The following is an 18,822-nucleotide window of genomic DNA, read 5'->3' as shown; positions in this document are numbered from 1 at the left end:
ACATGGGTATAGCCAGAGAAGGGCTGGTTATAGTATCAGTGGTATCTACATCAGTATAATAACACCCAGCACTATATAATGACACAGTAGTGACACTGGCACATGGGTATAGCCAGAGGAGGGCTGGTTATAGGATCAGTGGTATCTGCATCAGTATAATAACACCCAGCACGATAACATGTTTTCAATTTCAAATGTACCTTGGTGTCCTTCAGTAATGTCTGTACTTTGGAAAATGTCTGCCACAGCATTTGTCTGTGCCTATCCCTGATGAGGGGACGTAAGGAACATAATTCAGCTGTGCTTATTTTTAGCTTTCGTCACAGAATCAGTTATATCATACAGTGAGAAATGTGTATCATATAATGAAATGCATATTCTATATAGTGAAATCCATATGTCATATACTGAAATATATGTATTATATAATGAAATTGATATACTATATACCGAAATCCATTTATTATATACTGAAATCCATATATCACAGAATGAAATCCATATATCACAGAATGAAATCCATATATCACAGAATGAAATCCATATGCCATAAAGTGAAATTGAAACTGAGTTGCAATTTATTTTGTGCTTTTCTAAATATTAGTTTAAACAAAAAGGTAGATTGATAGTAGGTTATAGTAAGAAATTACCAGGTGATAAAAATCATATATCAGAATTTACAACATCCATAATAAACATTAACAAAGGTTTAAACCTTATTGATATTTGTCACCATTTTAAATTACTTTTTTCATGTATTTGGTACTAGTGAGGATTAAAGAGACATGAAACACACCTATTTAACATTTCTTTCTTTCATGATTCAGATAGAGCATGGGATTTTCAAACAACGTCCCAGTGTAGTTTTATTATCTAGTTTGTTTTGTTTTCTGTGTATCCTTTGTTTATCGGGCTACCTATGTAGGCTCAGCAGCTGCTGATTGGTGGCTCCACATATATGCCTTATGTTTTTGGCTCACCCGATGTGTTCAGCTACCTTCAACAAAGGATATGAAAAGAACAAAACACATTAGATAATAGAACTAAATTAGAAAGTTGTTTAAAATTGTATTCTCTATCTGAATCATGAAAGAAAAAAAAAATGGGTTTCATGTCCCTTTCATTAAAGGGACATAAAAGTATAAAAATAACATTTTCTAGTGTGTTATATACAAACAACAGTGCAATAATCAAATGCTCTAACTATGTGTCTATCCCTTGAAATGGTTAAAGTTAGCTTCAAAGCCGCAGTGCACTGACCAAGCTAAACACATCTGGTGAGCCAATGACGAGAGGCATATGTGTGTAGTCACCAATCAGCAGCTATCTCCCAGTAATGCATTGCTGCATCTCAGTCTAACTAGTTATGCTTTTCAAGAAAACACAAGAAAAAAATTAAAGTTAATAAAATAAATAATTGGAAAGTCTCTTAATATTGCATGCTCTGTCTGAACCATGAACGTTTAATTTTGAAAGTATAACCTTATGCATGAGGAATATAGTTTTTTTTTTTTTTTGGGGGGGGGGTATTTAAAGGGGCAGGAAACTCAAACATTTTTTTTCATGATTTATGTAGAACTTACAATTGTAAACAACTTTCCAGTTTACTTCTATTATCAAATTTGTCTCATTCTCTTGGTATCATTTGTTGAAGGAGCAGCAATGCACTACTGGTTTCTAACTGAACACATGGGTGAGCCAATGACTATTGGTATATATTTGCAGCCACCAATCAGCAGCTAGAACCTAAGTTTTTCACTACTAATGAGACAAGGAAGTAAATTGCAAAGTTGTTTAAAATCACACGCTCTTTCCGAATCATGAAAGAAAAAAAATAGTTTTTTATGTCCCTCTAGGTTTTAATAGCTATTATATTATATATATTTTTTTAATATTGTGGAGTAGTCTTTTCACGCATCTCTGTAGACCTGACACTATTTATCTGTAAATATTTCAGAAGCACTGAAGGCTATGGAAAAAGTTGCCAGTCACATCAATGAGATGCAGAAGATTTATGAGGATTATGGGACGGTGTTTGATCAGCTGGTTGCAGAACAGAGTGGCACAGAGAAAGAGGTAATCTATGGTGAAAATACCTAGTGTATTAACAACAATACTATAGACAGAATGTATCATTATGTTTTTACTCTACTCAGGTTACAGAACTTTCTATGGGAGAACTTATGGTCTACTCTACCGTAACTTGGCTAAATATTTTCCCTTCACTCGGAAAAGCAAGGAAGGACCTGGAACTTACAGTATTTGGTAGGTACCTACTTTATAAATGATGCAGATTTTGTTTTCTATGATTCTGCCCTGAAAGCTGCTTGATACAAAAGAATCACTGCGTGTGAAATCAGTACATTTGGTTTGTGGTGGGCAAATCACCTGTAATGTGTATGTTATAGCAGAGCATGGGCTATGCACTATATATACAATATCCAAAAGTTTGGAAAACAGCACTCTGTGGGGCATGGAACCCTGGGTCAGTCACTTCCAGATTATACACAAAAAATAGAGATGACTTCCGGCCACCGAATTTCTTTAACCCCTTAATGACCACATCACTTTTCCATTTTCTGTCCGTTTGGGACCAGGGCTATTTTTACATTTTTGCGGTGTTTGTGTTTAGCTGTAATTTTCCTCTTACTCATTTACTGTACCCACACATATTATATACCGTTTTTCTCGCCAATAAATGGACTTTCTAAAGATAACATTATTTTCATCATATCTTATAATTTACTATAAAAAAAATTATATAATATGAGAATAAAATGGAAAAAAAACACACTTTTTCTAACTTTGACCCCCAAAATCTGTTACACATCTACAACCACCATCAAACACCCATGCTGAATAGTTTCTAAATTTTGTCCTGAGTTTAGAAATACCCAATGTTTACATGTTCTTTGATTTTTTTGCAAGTTATAGGGCCATAAATACAAGTAGCACTTTGCTATTTCCAAACCACTTTTTTTCAAAATTAGCGCTAGTTACATTGGAACACTGATATCTTTCAGGAATCCCTGAATATCCCTTGACATGTATATATTTTTTTTAGAAGACAACCCAAAGTATTGATCTAGGCCAATTTTGGTATATTTCATGCCACCATTTCACCGCCAAATGCGATCAAATAAAAAAAAAATAATTAAATTTTTCACAATTTTAGGTTTCTCACTGAAATTATTTGCAAACAACTTGTGCAATTATGGCACAAAGGGTTGTAAATGCTTCTCTCGGATCCCCTTTGTTCAGAAACAGCAGACATATATGGCTTTGGCGTTGCTTTTTGGTACTTAGAAGGCCGCTAAATGCCGCTGCGCATCACACGTGTATTATGGCTAGCAGTGAAGGGGTTAATTAGGTAGCTTGTAGGGAGCTTGCAGGGTTAATTTTAGCTTTAGTGTAGCGCTCAGCCTCCCACCTGAAACATCAGACCCCCTGATCCCTCCCAAACAGCTCAATCTCCCACCCCACAATTGTCCCCGCCATCTTAAGTACTGGCACCAACTCTGCCAGTACTAAAATAAAAGGTATATTTAGGCTTTTTTTTTGTTTAAAGCATATTTACATATGCTGCTGTGTAGGACCCCCCTTAGCCCCCAACCTGACTGATCCCCCACCAAACAGCTCTCTAACCCTCCCTCTCTGCCTTAATGGGCGCCATCTTGGCTACTGGCAGCTGTCTGCCAGTACCCAGTTTAGAATAAAATTGTTGCTTTTTTAAAAAAAAAATCCCCTTTTCTGTAGCTCTCCCCCCCACCCCCTCCTAGATACCTTCAATTTTTTTTTTTTAATTAAAATACCCCTTTCTCCCACTTTTATAACCAAATGTTTTCTGTAGTGTAGCGGTTCCCACCAGCTCCCGCCCCGTGCACACTCGCGCGAACCCCCCCATCAGCCCGATCCCGCCCTCCTCTACATTACCCGGCCCATCGATGGCCGCCCACCCGCCTCCCAAGTCGGCTCCCACCCACCAACGATACCGGCCATCGATGTCCGGTGCAGAGAGGGCCACAGAGTGGCTCTCTCTGCATCAGATGGCCAAGGGGTGTTATTGCAGGATGCCTCGATATCGAGGCATCACTGCAATAACCGGAAAGTGGCTGGAAGCGAGCAGGATCGCTTCCAGACGCTTTAAACCCCTAATGTCGTACAGGGTACGTCGCTGGTCTTTTAAGACCAGGTTGTGTGCGACGTACCCTGTACGACATGCGTTGTTAAGGGGTTAAAAAGGGACCTTTATTGTTTCACTGCAGAGTCCAAAGTATAACAATGTATCGGGCCTACAATCAACCCTTAAGGCCCGAAAGGTTGTCAATTTGTTATACTTTGGACTCTGCAGTGAAACAATAAAGGTCCCTTTTTAAAGAAACTCGGTAGCTGGAGCTCATATCTAGTTTTCTATAGCCTAAAACATTGGTCCTCTTTATGAAGGACTTTGAATTGTGAAAACATCCTTTTACACAAAGCCCTGCTGAAAATACATTGTCTTTCTGTATTAATATTGCATTTTCCTTAGTTCTTGATAAAAAGGGATTTTGTGTTTTATGTAACGTGCTAGACAGTCATATGAGTGCAAAAATAAAACTCTGTAATGAATTAAAGCAATGCTATTTTTACGCTATTGCTTGGGAGCCACAGTGCACTGCCATTTCTGGGCAGGACACAACCAATGAGTCCATGAGGAGCCGCATGTGCCATTTTGCATAACTATGTTTAACCTAGGTGCAAACATCAGCACAATAATAAAATGTTCTCTAAAGCATAGAGTATGTTGGTTTCACATTATTATGTCCCTTTAAAGGGACAGTCAACACCAGAATTTATGTTGTTTTAAAAGATAGATAATCCCTTAATTACCAATTCCCCAGTTTTGCATAACCAACACAGTTATAATTATACACGTTTTACCTCTGTAATTACCTTGCATCTAAGCCTCAGCAGACTGCCCCCTAATTTCAGTTCTTTTGACAGACTTGTATTTTAGCCAATCAGAGCTGTCTCCATGGTAAATTCACGTGCATGAGCTCAATGTTATCTATATGAAACACGTGAACTAATGCCCTCTAGTGGTGAAAAACTATCAAAATGCATTTAGATTAGAGGCGGCCTTCAAGGTCTAAGAAATTGGCATATGAACCTCCTAAGTTTAGCTTTCAACTAAGAATACCAAGAGAACAAAGCAAAATTGGTGATAAAAGTACATTGGAAAGTTGTTTAAAATTACATGCCCTATCTGAATCCTGAAAGTTTTTTTTGGACTTGACTGTCCCTTTAAGTGCTACTAAAATGACAGACCAGAATCAAATACTGCTATGACACCATGAGTTTGTGTCCTCCTTTGGTCCTGGGAAATGTAAAGGGTAGGTACGATACTATGTGGAAAGTCTCAAAATAAAGAGCAGCAGTATGTTGTATATTTAAAGCTAAATAAAATAAAGCAAGTCCATATGGAAAGCATTTCTAAAGTTTCCTTAAAGGGACAGTATACTATTAAATTGTTTTTCCCTTAATGTGTTTCCAATTACTTTATTTACCAGCTGCAGAGTATAAAATGTATGAGATTTGCTTTTTTAAGGCTTATTTGTGTATATGAATGAGCTGATTTTGTGTTTTTAAGCCACAACCTAATAAAATGGGTTAAAGAGACACTGAACCCAAATCTTTTTGTTCATGATTCAGATACAGCATGCAATTTTAAGCAACTTTCTAATTTACTCCTATTATTAATTTTTCTTCATTCTCTTGCGATCTTTATTTGAAAATTATGAATGTAAATCTTAGCAGCCAGCCCATTTTAGGTTCAGCACCATGGATAGCGCTTGCTTATTAGAGGCTGACATTTACCCACCTATAAGCAAGCCTAACCCAGGTTCTCAAACAAAAATGGTCCCTCTCCTATGCATCACATTCCTGCTTTTTAAAGATAGCAAGAGAACACTGAAAAATTGATAATAGGAGTAAATTAGAAAGTTGCTTAAAATTGCATACTGTATTGGAATCATTAAAGAAAAAAAATATGGGTTCAGTGTCCCTTTTAAGCTTGTAGGTATAATTCGATTTCATTACTTTATCACATTGTGTACATATACCTGTTTCTTTATCTTATATCTGTCCATAAACCAATCACCAATACTTGGAGAGAACAATGGAAAATTAAAATGTTATTACTGTATCTCTTCTATAACCCACTGGGAGTGTAATTTCTTCTACTGGCTGTGTTAACGCAGCTTGGCTTCAAGGTCAAAAACTTTCAGGATGGGTGGGGATACCACAGGCTAAATAAACTATTTAAAATGCCAATATAAGGGTAATGGACATACTTGTAAATAACTTAATAGAGACATTTTTGAGTAAACTGTCCTTTTAATTGATTGAGGCTTTTATTTGGGGAGGGGGTTGATTTGCATTATTGTAGCCAGAACAAAATAACACTTTTCTTGATAAATTGTGTTTAAGGGTTTGATCACTATCTTTAAAGGGACACTAAACACAAATTGTAAACTACATGATTATAAACCTTTATAGATAAAAAATAATTTTGCAATGAAAACTGCAGCTTTATTTTGTCAAATGAGTATATTGTTTTATATTTATTCTTTTTACTGATTTCCCTGTCCCCAGAACAGAAGAACCCTTGCTAACTAATCACAAACTAATATTCAGATATAGCACAAACTCTGTTTGCACATGTACAGACTGGGGTAGCCTGCACTCTTGTATTCCCTTAAGGAGGTGTAACACTGATTCAACTTGGTTACCATTGCAAATAATGATTTGTCTATCATGATTGTTGATGCAAAACTGATAATCTACATTTTAAAAGCATTTGACACAATTGAAGCTTAGGGAGGGAGATATAAGTAAACAAAAGCTCACATAAATTGCCCAAAAGTATTAACCTACGCCTCCTTGGGAGAAAGTGAAACAAACACATTTTTTAAAAACCAGCAAAATAAATAATGAATGTATATTGCAATAATGTTTCACTTGCAATAATAAACATTTTATGCATTGTTGAAATATCGTGTTGAAATGTGTGCTAAAATCTTCACACATAAATATTTAAACTGATTCATAGAGGTAATAATTCATCCATTTTTTGCATTTACCTAATTATTTATGTAAATTTAAAGGTATATGCAACACAAAACGTTTCTTTTGGGATTTACACAGAGTATACCATTTTAATAAAGTTTCCAGTTTACTTCTATTATCATAGTTGCTTCATTCCCATGGTATTGTATTGAAGAGATACCCAGATAGGTGTCTTGAGCACTACATGGCAGGAAATGGCATCTAGTGCTCTTGCAAATCTGCTGCCATATAGTGCTCCAGATATGGGCAGGCTACTGAGCGTATGTCCCTGTTTTTCAAAAAAAGATACAAAGAGAACAAAGGCACGTTGATAATAGAAGTAAATGATAAAGTTGTTACATGCTCTGTCTGAATCATTAAAGGACATTTTGGGGTTTTATATTATTTTAAACGGATGTTAAAGGGACATTAAATGCTAAATATTTTGCTTTTTCTTCTAGTTTTTCGAAGGGCTGTCATACTCGTGCACAAGGAGATTAACAAACTGAAAAAGAAAGCAGTAAGTGAGATTGCTAATTTGATCATCTGTCATTTCTTTTTCTTTAGTGAAAGACATAGCTTTTTAAGTAGCAAGCTAATTTATTAGCATTGTCAATCTGTATATTTAATTTTAGAGCTTAGACAATAAAAGAAAGGAATATTCTTATGACAATACATGATCAGCTGTAATGGCTGAATAAAGGCTTTTGACGTTTGTACTATCAAGGAGTGCATATTCTTTTAGAATATTCAATGCTAGTCCTAAAGCCCGTGTACACGGGCCATTGATTGCAGTACATCGGTTCCACCCCTTGCTCTCTCTATCCCCCCTCTCTTTTGCTCTTTCCCCCCTCTCTTTTGCTCTCTCTCTCTACCCCTCTCTTTTGCTCTCTCCCCCCTCTCTCAATTTTGCTCTCTCTCTCTCCCCCTCTTTTCCTCCCTCTCTTTTGCGCTCTCCCCCTCTCTTTTGCGATCCCTATCTCCCCTTCTCTTTTGCTGTCTCTCCCCCTCTCTTTTGCTGTCTCTATCCCCCCTCTTTTGCTCTCTCTCTCTCCCCCCTTTCTTTTGCTTTCTCCCCCTCTTTTGCTGTCTCTCTCCCTCTCTTTTGCTCTCTCTCTCCCCTCTCTTTTGCTGTTTCTCTCCCCCCCTCTCTTATGCTCTCTCCCCCTGTCTTTTGCTCTCTCTCTCTCCCCCTCTCTTCCCCCCTCCCCCCCTCTTTTGCACTCTCTACTTTCCTCTCTTTTGCTCTCTCTCCCCTCTCTTTTCCCCCCTTTTGCACGCTCTCTCCCCTCTTTTGAGCTCTCCCCCTTCTCTATTGCTCTCTCTCCCCTCTTTTGCTCTCTCCCCTCTTTTGCTCTCTCTCTCTCCCCCTCTCTTTTGCTCTCTCTCTCCCTCTCTTTTGCTCTCTCTCCCCTTTCTCTTGCTCTTTCACCCTCTCTTTTGCTCTCTCTCCCCCTCTCGTTTGCTCTTTCTCTCTCCCTCTCTTTTGCTCTCTCTCCCCCTCTCTTATGCTCTCTCCCCCCTATCTTTTGCTCTCTCCCCTCTCTTTTGCTCTCTCCCCTCTCTTTTGCTCTCTCCCCTCTCTTTTGCTCTTTCTCTTACTCCCCCTCTCTCCCTCCCCTCTCTTTTGCGCACTCTCTCTCTCCCCCCTCTCTTTTGCGCTCTCCCCCTCTTTTTTGCTCTCTCTCTCCCCTCTTTTTTTCTCTCTCTTTCTCCCCTCTCTTTTTCTCTCTCTTTCTCCCCTCTCTTTTGCTCTCTCTCTCTCTCCCCTCTCTTCTGCTCTCTCTCTCTCTCCCCTCTCTTCTGCTCTCTCTCTCTCCCCTCTCTTCTGCTCTATCTCCCCCTCCTCTCTTTTGCGCTATCTCTCTCTGTCTCTCTCTCCCCTCTTTTGCTCTCTCTCCCCTCTCTTTTGCTCTCTCTCCCCTTTATCCCCCCTCTCTTTTGCTGGCTCTTTCCCTCTCTTTTGCCCTCTCTATCTCCCCTCTTTTGCCCTCTCTCCCCTTTCTTTTGCTCTCCCTCCCCCTCTCTTTTGCTGTCTCTCTCCCTCTCTTTTGCTCTCTCTATCCCCCCTCTTTTGCTCTCTCTCTATCCCCCCTCTTTTGAGCTCTCTCACGCCCCCCGCCCCGCCCACGTCACACCCTCCCCCGCGCCACGCCTGGCCCTGTCCAGTCACACCCATGTCACGCCCGTCCCGCCTGCGCCACGCCCCCCTCACACCCTGTGGGCCCCAGATGCCAGTTCAGTCTGTTGAAGGCCAGGTGTGTTTGTCATCGTGCAGTCTCTACTGCGTTATGACAGCTTCGGACAAACACACTTGGCCTTTTATATTATAGGATGTTTGGGGATGTGGAAAAGGATCCCCTAGTAGCTGGCACTCTACCTTGGGCAATCACTTGCATACATAATCAATGAACATGACATATCCATAGCCCCTATTGAAGGATGGCCAAGGCATTCAAATAAGCACACAGTATTTGTCCTTTTATAATTGTATTTATATTTTAAAATTGAATTTGTTCTCTTGGTTTCTTTGTTTGAAAAGCAGGTAGGTAAACTCAGCATGCACGTGTCTGGTGCACTATATGGCAGAAGTTTTTCTAGAATGTTGTCCATTTGCAAGAGCACTAGATGGCAGTGCTATTTCCTGCTTTGTAGTGCTCCAGACACGGAACCTAGGTATCTCTTCAACAAAGCAAATTTGATAAAAGAAGTAAATTGGAAAACATTTTTAAAACTGTATGCTCTGTCTGAATCACTAAAGAACATTTTTGGGTTTCATAGCAATTTAAGATTTATTTATTTTTGGTTTGTTTGCTGTAGTTTGCATTCTCTTATGCGATTACCAAAGTCCTCCAGCTGAAACAAAAAACAAATGCTAAAACGAGACATTTTTTTCCTTGCTTAGTTGTTTTCTGCTTCTGTATTTATAATTGGGCATTTGCATTTGGAGGTCTCAGGGGCCTTTGAATGTGCAAGGCAGCGGCCGCTTGCAGCATTCGGCTATTTTCATAGCTGGATTTATTTCTCTTCTAAGGTGTATCCAGTCCACGGATCATCCATTACTTGTGGGATATTCTCCTTCCCAACAGGAAGCTGCAAGAGGATCACCCACAGCAGAGCTGTCTATATAGCTCCTCCCATAACTGCCACCTCCAGTCATTCTCTTGCAGCTCTCGACAAGCATGGAAGCAGTTAGAGAGATGTGGTGTAATTTAGTTCTTTCAAAAATCGTTTGTATGGCAAGGTAGGGCCACAGCAAAGCTGTGGCAGTTTGTTGTGACTGTTAAAAAACGTCTATTTCGTTTTTTGATCCGTTTTTGAAACTAAGGGGTTAATCATCCATTTGCAAGTGGGTGCAATGCTCTGTTAGCCTATTATACACACTGTAAAAAATTTGTTTGATTTACTGCTTTTTTTCACTGTTTTTCAAATTCTGACCTTTTTTATCTTTCTTAAAGGCACAGTACCGTTTTTATTTTTTGCTTGTTAACTTGCTTTAAAGCGTTTTCCAAGCTTGCTGGTCTCATTGCTAGTCTGTTTAAACATGTCTGACATAGAGGAAACTCCTTGTTCATTATGTTTAGAAGCCATGGTGGAACCCCCTCTTAGAATGTGTACCAAATGTACTGATTTCACTTTAAGTTATAAAGACCATATTCTGTCTTTAAAAGATTTATCACCAGAGAAATCTGACAAGGGGGAAGTTATGCCGACTAACTCGCCCCACGTGTCAGAACCTTTGACTCCCGCTCAAGGGACTCACGCTCTAGAGGCACCAAGTACATCTAGCACGCCCATGGCGTTTACTTTACAAGACATGGCGGCAGTCATGGATAATACACTGTCAGCGGTATTATCCAGACTACCTGGGTTACAAGGAAAGCGAGACAGCTCTGGGGTTAGAAGAAATACAGAGCACACTGACGCTTTAGTAGCTATGTCTGATACCCCCTCACAATATGCAGAAGCTGAGGAAGGAGAGCTTCTTTCTGTGGGTGATTTTTCTGACTCAGGGAAGAGGTTTCAACCTGATTCTAATATGTCAACATTTAAATTTAAGCTTGAACACCTCCGCGTGTTGCTCAGGGAGGTTTTAGCTGCTCTGAATGACTGTGATACTATTGCAGTGCCAGAGAAATTGTGCAGATTGGATAAATACTATGCAGTGCCTGTTTACACTGATGTTTTTCCAATACCTAAAAGGTTTTCAGAAATTATTACTAAGGAATGGGATAGACCAGGTGTGCCGTTCTCTCCCCCTCCTATTTTTAAGAAAATGTTTCCAATAGATGCCGCCACACGGGACTTATGGCAAACGGTCCCTAAGGTGGAGGGAGCAGTTTCTACCCTAGCTAAGCGTACTACTATCCCAGTCGAGGACAGTTGTGCCTTCTTAGATCCAATGGATAAAAAGTTAGAGGGTTACCTTAAGAAAATGTTTATTCAACAAGGTTTTATTCTACAGCCTCTTGCATGCATTGCCCCAGTCACTGCTGCGGCGGCCTTCTGGTTTGAGTCTCTGGAAGAGGCCTTACAGGTAGAGACCCCATTGGACGATATACTTGACAAGCTTAGAGCACTTAAGCTAGCCAATTCATTTGTTTCTGATGCCATTGTTCATTTGACTAAACTAACGGCTAAGAATTCTGGTTTTGCTATTCAGGCGCGTAGGGCGCTATGGCTTAAATCATGGTCAGCTGACGTTACTTCAAAGTCTAAGCTTCTTAATATTCCCTTCAAGGGGCAGACCCTATTCGGGCCTGGATTGAAGGAGATCATTTCTGATATCACTGGAGGAAAAGGTCATGCCCTTCCTCAGGATAGGTCTAACAAATCAAGGGCCAAACAGACTAATTTTCGTGCCTTTCGAAACTTTAAGACGAGTGCGGCATCAACTTCCTCTAATACAAAACAAGAGGGAACTTTTGCCCAATCCAAGTCGGTCTGGAGACCTAACCAGGCTTGGAACAAAGGTAAGCAGGCCAAAAAGCCTGCTGCTGCCTCTAAGACAGCATGAAGGATTGGCCCCCGATCCGGTAACGGATCTAGTAGGGGGCAGACTTTCTCTCTTCGCCCAGGCTTGGGCAAGAGATGTCCAGGATCCCTGGGCATTGGAAATTGTATCCCAGGGATATCTTCTGGACTTCAAAGCTTCTCCTCCAAAAGGGAGATTTCACCTTTCACAATTATCTGCAAATCAGATAAAGAGAGAGGCATTCTTACATTGTGTTCAAGACCTTTAAGTTATGGGAGTGATCCACCCAGTTCCAAAGGAGGAACAGGGACAAGGCTTCTATTCAAATCTGTTTGTGGTTCCCAAGAAAGAGGGAACCTTCAGACCAATCTTAGATCTCAAGATCCTAAACAAATTTCTCAGGGTCCCATCATTCAAGATGGAGACTATTCGTACCATCCTTCATATGATCCAGGAGGGTCAATACATGACTACAGTGGATTTAAAGGATGCTTATCTTCACATTCCGATACACAAAGATCATCATCGGTTTCTCAGGTTTGCCTTCCTAGACAGGCATTACCAGTTTGTAGCTCTTCCCTTTGGGTTAGCTACAGCTCCAAGAATCTTTACAAAGGTTCTGGGGTCACTTCTGGTGGTCCTAAGGCCGCGGGGCATAGCAGTGGCCCCTTATTTAGACGACATTCTGATACAGGCGTCAAATTTCCAAATTGCCAAGTTTTATACGGACATAGTTCTGGCATTTCTGAGGTCGCACGGGTGGAAAGTGAACGAAGAGAAGAGTTCTCTATCCCCTCTCACAAGACTTTCCTTTCTGGGAACTCTGATAGATTCTGTAGAAATAAGGATTTACCTGACAGAGACCAGGTTATCAAAACTTCTAATTTCTTGCCGTGTTCTTTATTCTACTTCTCGCCCTTCGGTGGCTCAGTGTATGGAAGTAATCGGCTTAATGGTAGCGGCAATGGACATAGTGCCGTTTGCCCGCCTACATCTCAGACCGCTGCAACTCTGCATGCTCAGTCAGTGGAATGGGGATTACACAGATTTGTCCCCTCTACTAAATCTGGATCAAGAGACCAGGGATTCTCTTCTCTGGTGGCTATCTCGGGTCCATCTGTCCAAGGGTATGACCTTTCGCAGGCCAAATTGGACAATAGTAACGACAGATGCCAGCCTTCTAGGCTGGGTGGCAGTCTGGAACTCCCTGAAGGCTCAGGGATCGTGGACTCAGGAGGAGACACTCCTTTCCGATAAACATTCTGGAAGTAAGAGCGATATTCAATGCTCTTCAGGCTTGGCCTCAGCTAGCGACAATGAGGTTCATCAGATTTCAGTCGGACAACATCACGACTGTGGCTTACATCAACCATCAAGGGGGAACAAGGAGTTCCCTAGTGATGTTGGAAGTTTCAAAGATAATTCGTTGGGCAGAGATTCACTCTTGCCATTTATCAGCTATCCATATCCCAGGTGTAGAGAACTGGGAGGCGGATTTTCTAAGTCGACAGACTTTTCATCCGGGGGAGTGGGAACTCCATCCGGAGGTGTTTGCACAATTGGTTCAACGTTGGGGCAAACCAGAACTGGATCTCATGGTGTCTCGCCAGAACGCCAAACTTCCTTGTTACGGATCCAGGTCCAGGGATCCCAAGGCAACGCTGATAGATGCTCTAGCAGCGCCTTGGTCCTTCAACCTGGCTTATGTGTTTCCACCGTTTCCTCTACTCCCTCGTCTGATTGCCAAAATCAAGCAGGAGAGAGCATCAGTGATTTTGATAGCGCCTGCGTGGCCACGCAGGACTTGGTATGCAGATCTGGTGGACATGTCATCCTTTCCACCATGGACTCTGAGACAGGACCTTCTACTTCAGGGTCCTTTCAACCATCCAAATCTAATTTCTCTGAGACTGACTGCCTGGAGATTGAACGCTTGATTTTATCAAAGCGTGGCTTCTCCGAATCGGTCATTGATACCTTAATTCAGTCATGAAAGCCTGTCACCAGGAAAATCTATCATAAGATATGGCGTAAATATCTTTATTGGTGTGAATCCAAGGGTTACTCATGGAGTAAAGTCAGGATTCCCAGGATATTATCTTTTCTTCAAGAAGGATTGGAAAAGGGATTGTCAGCTAGTTCCTTAAAGGGACAGATTTCTGCTTTGTCTATTCTTTTGCACAAGCGTCTGGCGGATGTTCCAGACATTCAGGCGTTTTGTCAGGCTTTAGTTAGAATCAAGCCTGTGTTTAAACCAGTTGCTCCGCCATGGAGTTTAAATTTGGTTCTTAAAGTTCTTCAAGGGGTTCCGTTTGAACCTCTTCATTCCATAGATATCAAGCTTTTATCTTGGAAAGTTCTGTTTTTGGTAGCTATTTCCTCGGCTCGTAGAGTTTCCGAGTTATCTGCCTTACAGTGTGATTCCCCTTATCTGATCTTCCATGCAGATAAGGTAGTTTTGCGTACCAAACCTGGGTTTTTACCTAAGGTGGTATCTAATAAGAATATCAATCAGGAGATTGTTGTTCCGTCATTGTGTCCTAATCCTTCTTCAAAGAAGGAACGTCTATTACACAATCTTGACGTGGTTCGTGCTTTAAAGTTTTATTTACAAGCTACTAAAGATTTTCGTCAAACATGTGCTTTGTTTGTTGTCTACTCTGGACAGAGGAGAGGCCAAAAGGCTTCGGCGACTTCTCTTTCGTTTTGGCTAAGAAGTATAATACGCTTAGCTTATGAGACTGCTGGCCAGCAGCCTCCTGAAAGGATTACAGCTCATTCTACTAGAGCTGTGGCTTCCACATGGGCTTTTAAAAAGGAGGCTTCTGTTGAACAGATTTGCAAGGCGGCGACTTGGTCTTCGCTTCATACTTTTTCAAAGTTCTATAAATTTGATACTTTTGCTTCTTCAGAGGCTGTTTTTGGGAGAAAGGTTTTACAGGCAGTGGTACCTTCTGTTTAAGTGCCTGCCTTGTCCCTCCCTTCATCCGTTTACTTTAGCTTTGGTATTGGTATCCCACAAGTAATGGATGATCCGTGGACTGGATACACCTTACAAGAGAAAACATAATTTATGCTTACCTGATAAATTTATTTCTCTTGTGGTGTATCCAGTCCACGGCCCGCCCTGTCATTTTAAGGCAGGTATATTTTATTTTTAAACTACAGTCACCACTGCACCCTATGGTTTCTCCTTTCTCTTGCTTGTCTTTGGTCGAATGACTGGAGGTGGCAGTTAGAGGAGGAGCTATATAGACAGCTCTGCTGTGGGTGATCCTCTTGCAGCTTCCTGTTGGGAAGGAGAATATCCCACAAGTAATGGATGATCCGTGGACTGGATACACCACAAGATAAATACATTTATCAGGTAAGCATAAATTATGTTTTTTGTAAAAGTTCAGCACACTAAGATTTGTGCAATTCCTGTTGCACATTCACAAGAATAAATCCTGCTCCAAAAAGAGCTGAATGCCACAATCAGCCACCTTCTTCCCCATTCAGAGGCACCCGAAACCTCCGAATGCACATGCCTAATTACAATGTGGCAAACCTAGCAATATAAATTGGTCCCATATGAGTAGCAATCGATAGGTGCACATTTACATTATGAATATTGTTTAAATACAAAACCCAGACATATTCTGCAGAGATGATCAGATTCAGTCAGCATAGGACAGGATAAAGTCGTTGAGCCAAATTTGACAGAGAAAAAAATTGAAATACAGTTTCAGAGTAGCAGAGAACAGGGAACAAAAACAAGCTAGTCAGTACTGTGTGTGTGGGCAGCAGGAACAAGCATATCACTTGTAATTAGGGCCTGTAGGAAATACAGGCTGCAGATTAACAAGACCGAGTGGGTTTACTGACAGGTTTAGTCAATTTTATTTTTTGTACGTTTTTAAAGAACTACGGTGCTGTGTGTATGTATATATATATATATATATATATATGTGTATGTGTATATGTATATATATATATATATATATATATATATATATATATATGTGTGTGTGTGTGTATGTATATATATATATATATATGTATATATGTGTGTGTGTATATATATATGTTTGTGTGTGTGTGTATATATATGTATATATGTGTGTGTATAAGAAAGATTTTTTGTAATGTGAGCCTCACCTAGGTGTGGGCCACACTGGAGGCGCAAAAAGCTAACACCACAAAGAGAAAAGCTGCTGGAGTGAGCCAAAGAGTGTGTTCACACTACCCTTATAGGTAATCACACCGTATTAATAGAAAAAAGAAACAAGATGTGGTTCACTACACAGCGCTAATCTCACAATCTAAAATACACTGGTACGATTATAATAGTTCTTATAAAAATGGAGTTAAACTGCTGTAGTATGGTATTCTATTCCACTTGCAGTTATTGGAAACTAATATGTACTGTTGTTATAATAGAGCGACTTAATTACAGTAAAGCCCCATAAATGTATAGAAATTCCAGCTAGGTGACTCGTATATGATGTTACTGCAATGAGACGACCTGTTTCTGAAAAAAGGAAGGAAAATCCAGCTGAACTGTGTTAGCTGTTAAGAGTATACCTATTGATACAAATATTAATTTACTGTTGGAAAGTTATAAAACCGGAATGAGCAATAATTTCTAAAAGGAGCGAACTGCTACAATAAGTACATATGATATTATAAGGAGAAAAATGAATAATAATAAACTAGTACTATAATGTAGCAAAAGTCATATATGAGATATATAAATGTCCACAATATGTGGGTAAAGTCTTATACAAGCAGTGATATTCTTGTGTTCAGGTTGAACGCTTGATGTTGTAGACAGGTGAATAACAGCAATCCCCAAATAGACTCACAGGATTATGTCTTAAGCGCACAAGAAACCACTATATAAGGTATTTTAAAATTATTAGATACAACTCTGTATATATCTTAGTTACTTAATACAGAGAAAATAATAATTAAATAAAATGTAATCACAATATATAATAATGACAAGCTTATATAAAAACATAAATTTTATAAAATAATCAATTTAGCCAATTAGAACACCAAGTTCATTCAGTACACCGTGTTATCTGTTCTATCCAGTTCATGTATACATACAGTAACTATAGATAAAAGTGGTCTATAAGAGGGAATGATAACAGTAATTATATATATTTTGTGGTAGTCAGTGTAGCTATATACATATGTTATTCTCAAAAACAGTCCAAATATGTGTAGTAGATATTATCCGTATATACTGGAGTTAAAATATGACTCAATCCGAGTAGACAGTAGAGTGTCACATCAGAGCAAGTGAAAGTTTGTGATAATAATCAGCAAGTGAATATGTTCTTATACTTGGCTATGGTTGCATATTCAGTACTCACCAACCGGAACCTCAATCTTATGAAGTAAGGGACATGCTCTGCGTTGATCTCTTTTGTACGTTTTCAAAGTCCCAGGTATACCGGCTATAGTTTAGAGAAGCTCCCAGACGATGTCAATTGTTGGGCTTGTGTTTTATATCTCCCAACTGCGGATATAATCTGCCCACCAGTGGCAGTTCTCACATCAATACGTATATATAGAGAGGGAGAAACAAACTTACAATAGTGTGATACTGTTTATTTAAGGATAAAAAAGTATACATAGCACATGTAGTGGTTATGCTTACAGGAACAACCCTCAACATATGAGGTATGTAAAGGCATTAGTTGGTATTCAGGTTATGTTCAACAATAATGTCAAGAGCGTCTTCCAGGTCGTCCTCTCCACCAAACCTTACGCGTTTCAAAGTATCTAAAAATTAACTACTTCTTCATCAAAGGTAAGAGAGCTTATGAGTCAGTCCCGGAAATTTTATAATGTCGGTGCCAGAGGGTGTGTGTTCCTGGTAGACCTCTATTGGATGACGTGTATGACTGGCCCACCAAGGGGAACCAATGAGAACAGTCATATTCTAGCTTTCCATTAAGGGCTAATTTTGACCCGAAATGGATTTACAAATTATAGAATATTAATTTACTAGTATTTGTTTAAAACAATAAAAAGTAATTATAATACAAAAAGCCATTGGAAAAAAACACGATAATAGTAGTGCTATATATATTCTATAATTTTTTATATATATATAAATTAAAGAAAATATCAAGATGGACTAATCCAGCACAAACGTATTTATAGGACACAAAGTAAAAAAACTACTGGTGTGCATATAATCACGAAGAGCCCGAATTCTCAGCAAAACAGAAAAATATTTATTGATTAAACACAGTTATTTAAACATGATTGATGCAGCATAAGCTTCTATACATACTACTAAAATGAAACAAAACAAAATGTGAGCAATCCTAAATAGCAGACAAATATTAAGCCCTTATTAGAGGTTCCTGGTGTAAAAGTCCAGAAGTATATCACATATATTTGACACAGTGGTTATATTGTCCACAAAAAAATGAGAAAGAAGTAAACAATTGTCCAGCAAATTTGTATTGAGTAAACAAGCCGGCCGTTAGTCAAGCCCAGCAAAGCAAAAGTTGGTTAGTTGTGCAGGGTAATCCTTGGTTAAAGAAAACATACCAGAGTGTGTATACATATAACAGTCCTGCGTCAGGTGTTATTAAATGCAAAGCAGTAGAATTCGTCCTAGAGTGCACATTCAAGACCGGGTTTCAAAAAGGCATAAAAAGCCCACAGCTCACCGGACCATATACTCGTTATATTCAGTTCCACAGTCCTCCCAGAGCTGACCCTCCGTCTTAACACTCACCGGATTCACACAG

The 18,822-nt window shown here is 39.6% G+C and overlaps 1 protein-coding gene across 5 annotated transcripts in view; it reads left to right on the top strand.

The window, feature by feature from the left end:
- The window catches only part of TIAM2 (TIAM Rac1 associated GEF 2), a 645,041-nt gene that overhangs the window by 598,604 nt on the left and 27,615 nt on the right, over positions 1-18,822 (top strand). For all 5 annotated transcript variants that reach the window (XM_053710965.1, XM_053710968.1, XM_053710967.1 and 2 more), the window contains 3 exons: positions 1,958-2,076; positions 2,157-2,265; positions 7,548-7,606. In XM_053710965.1, the coding sequence (XP_053566940.1) occupies positions 1,958-2,076; positions 2,157-2,265; positions 7,548-7,606 (287 nt within the window). The remainder of the gene's footprint in view (positions 1-1,957; positions 2,077-2,156; positions 2,266-7,547; positions 7,607-18,822) is intronic.

The sequence above is a fragment of the Bombina bombina genome, chromosome 4 (assembly GCF_027579735.1).
Source record: "Bombina bombina isolate aBomBom1 chromosome 4, aBomBom1.pri, whole genome shotgun sequence".
NCBI lineage: Eukaryota > Metazoa > Chordata > Amphibia > Anura > Bombinatoridae > Bombina > Bombina bombina.
The sequence above is the reverse complement of the archived record's forward strand: the minus strand, read 5'-3'. Positions and strand labels throughout refer to the sequence as shown.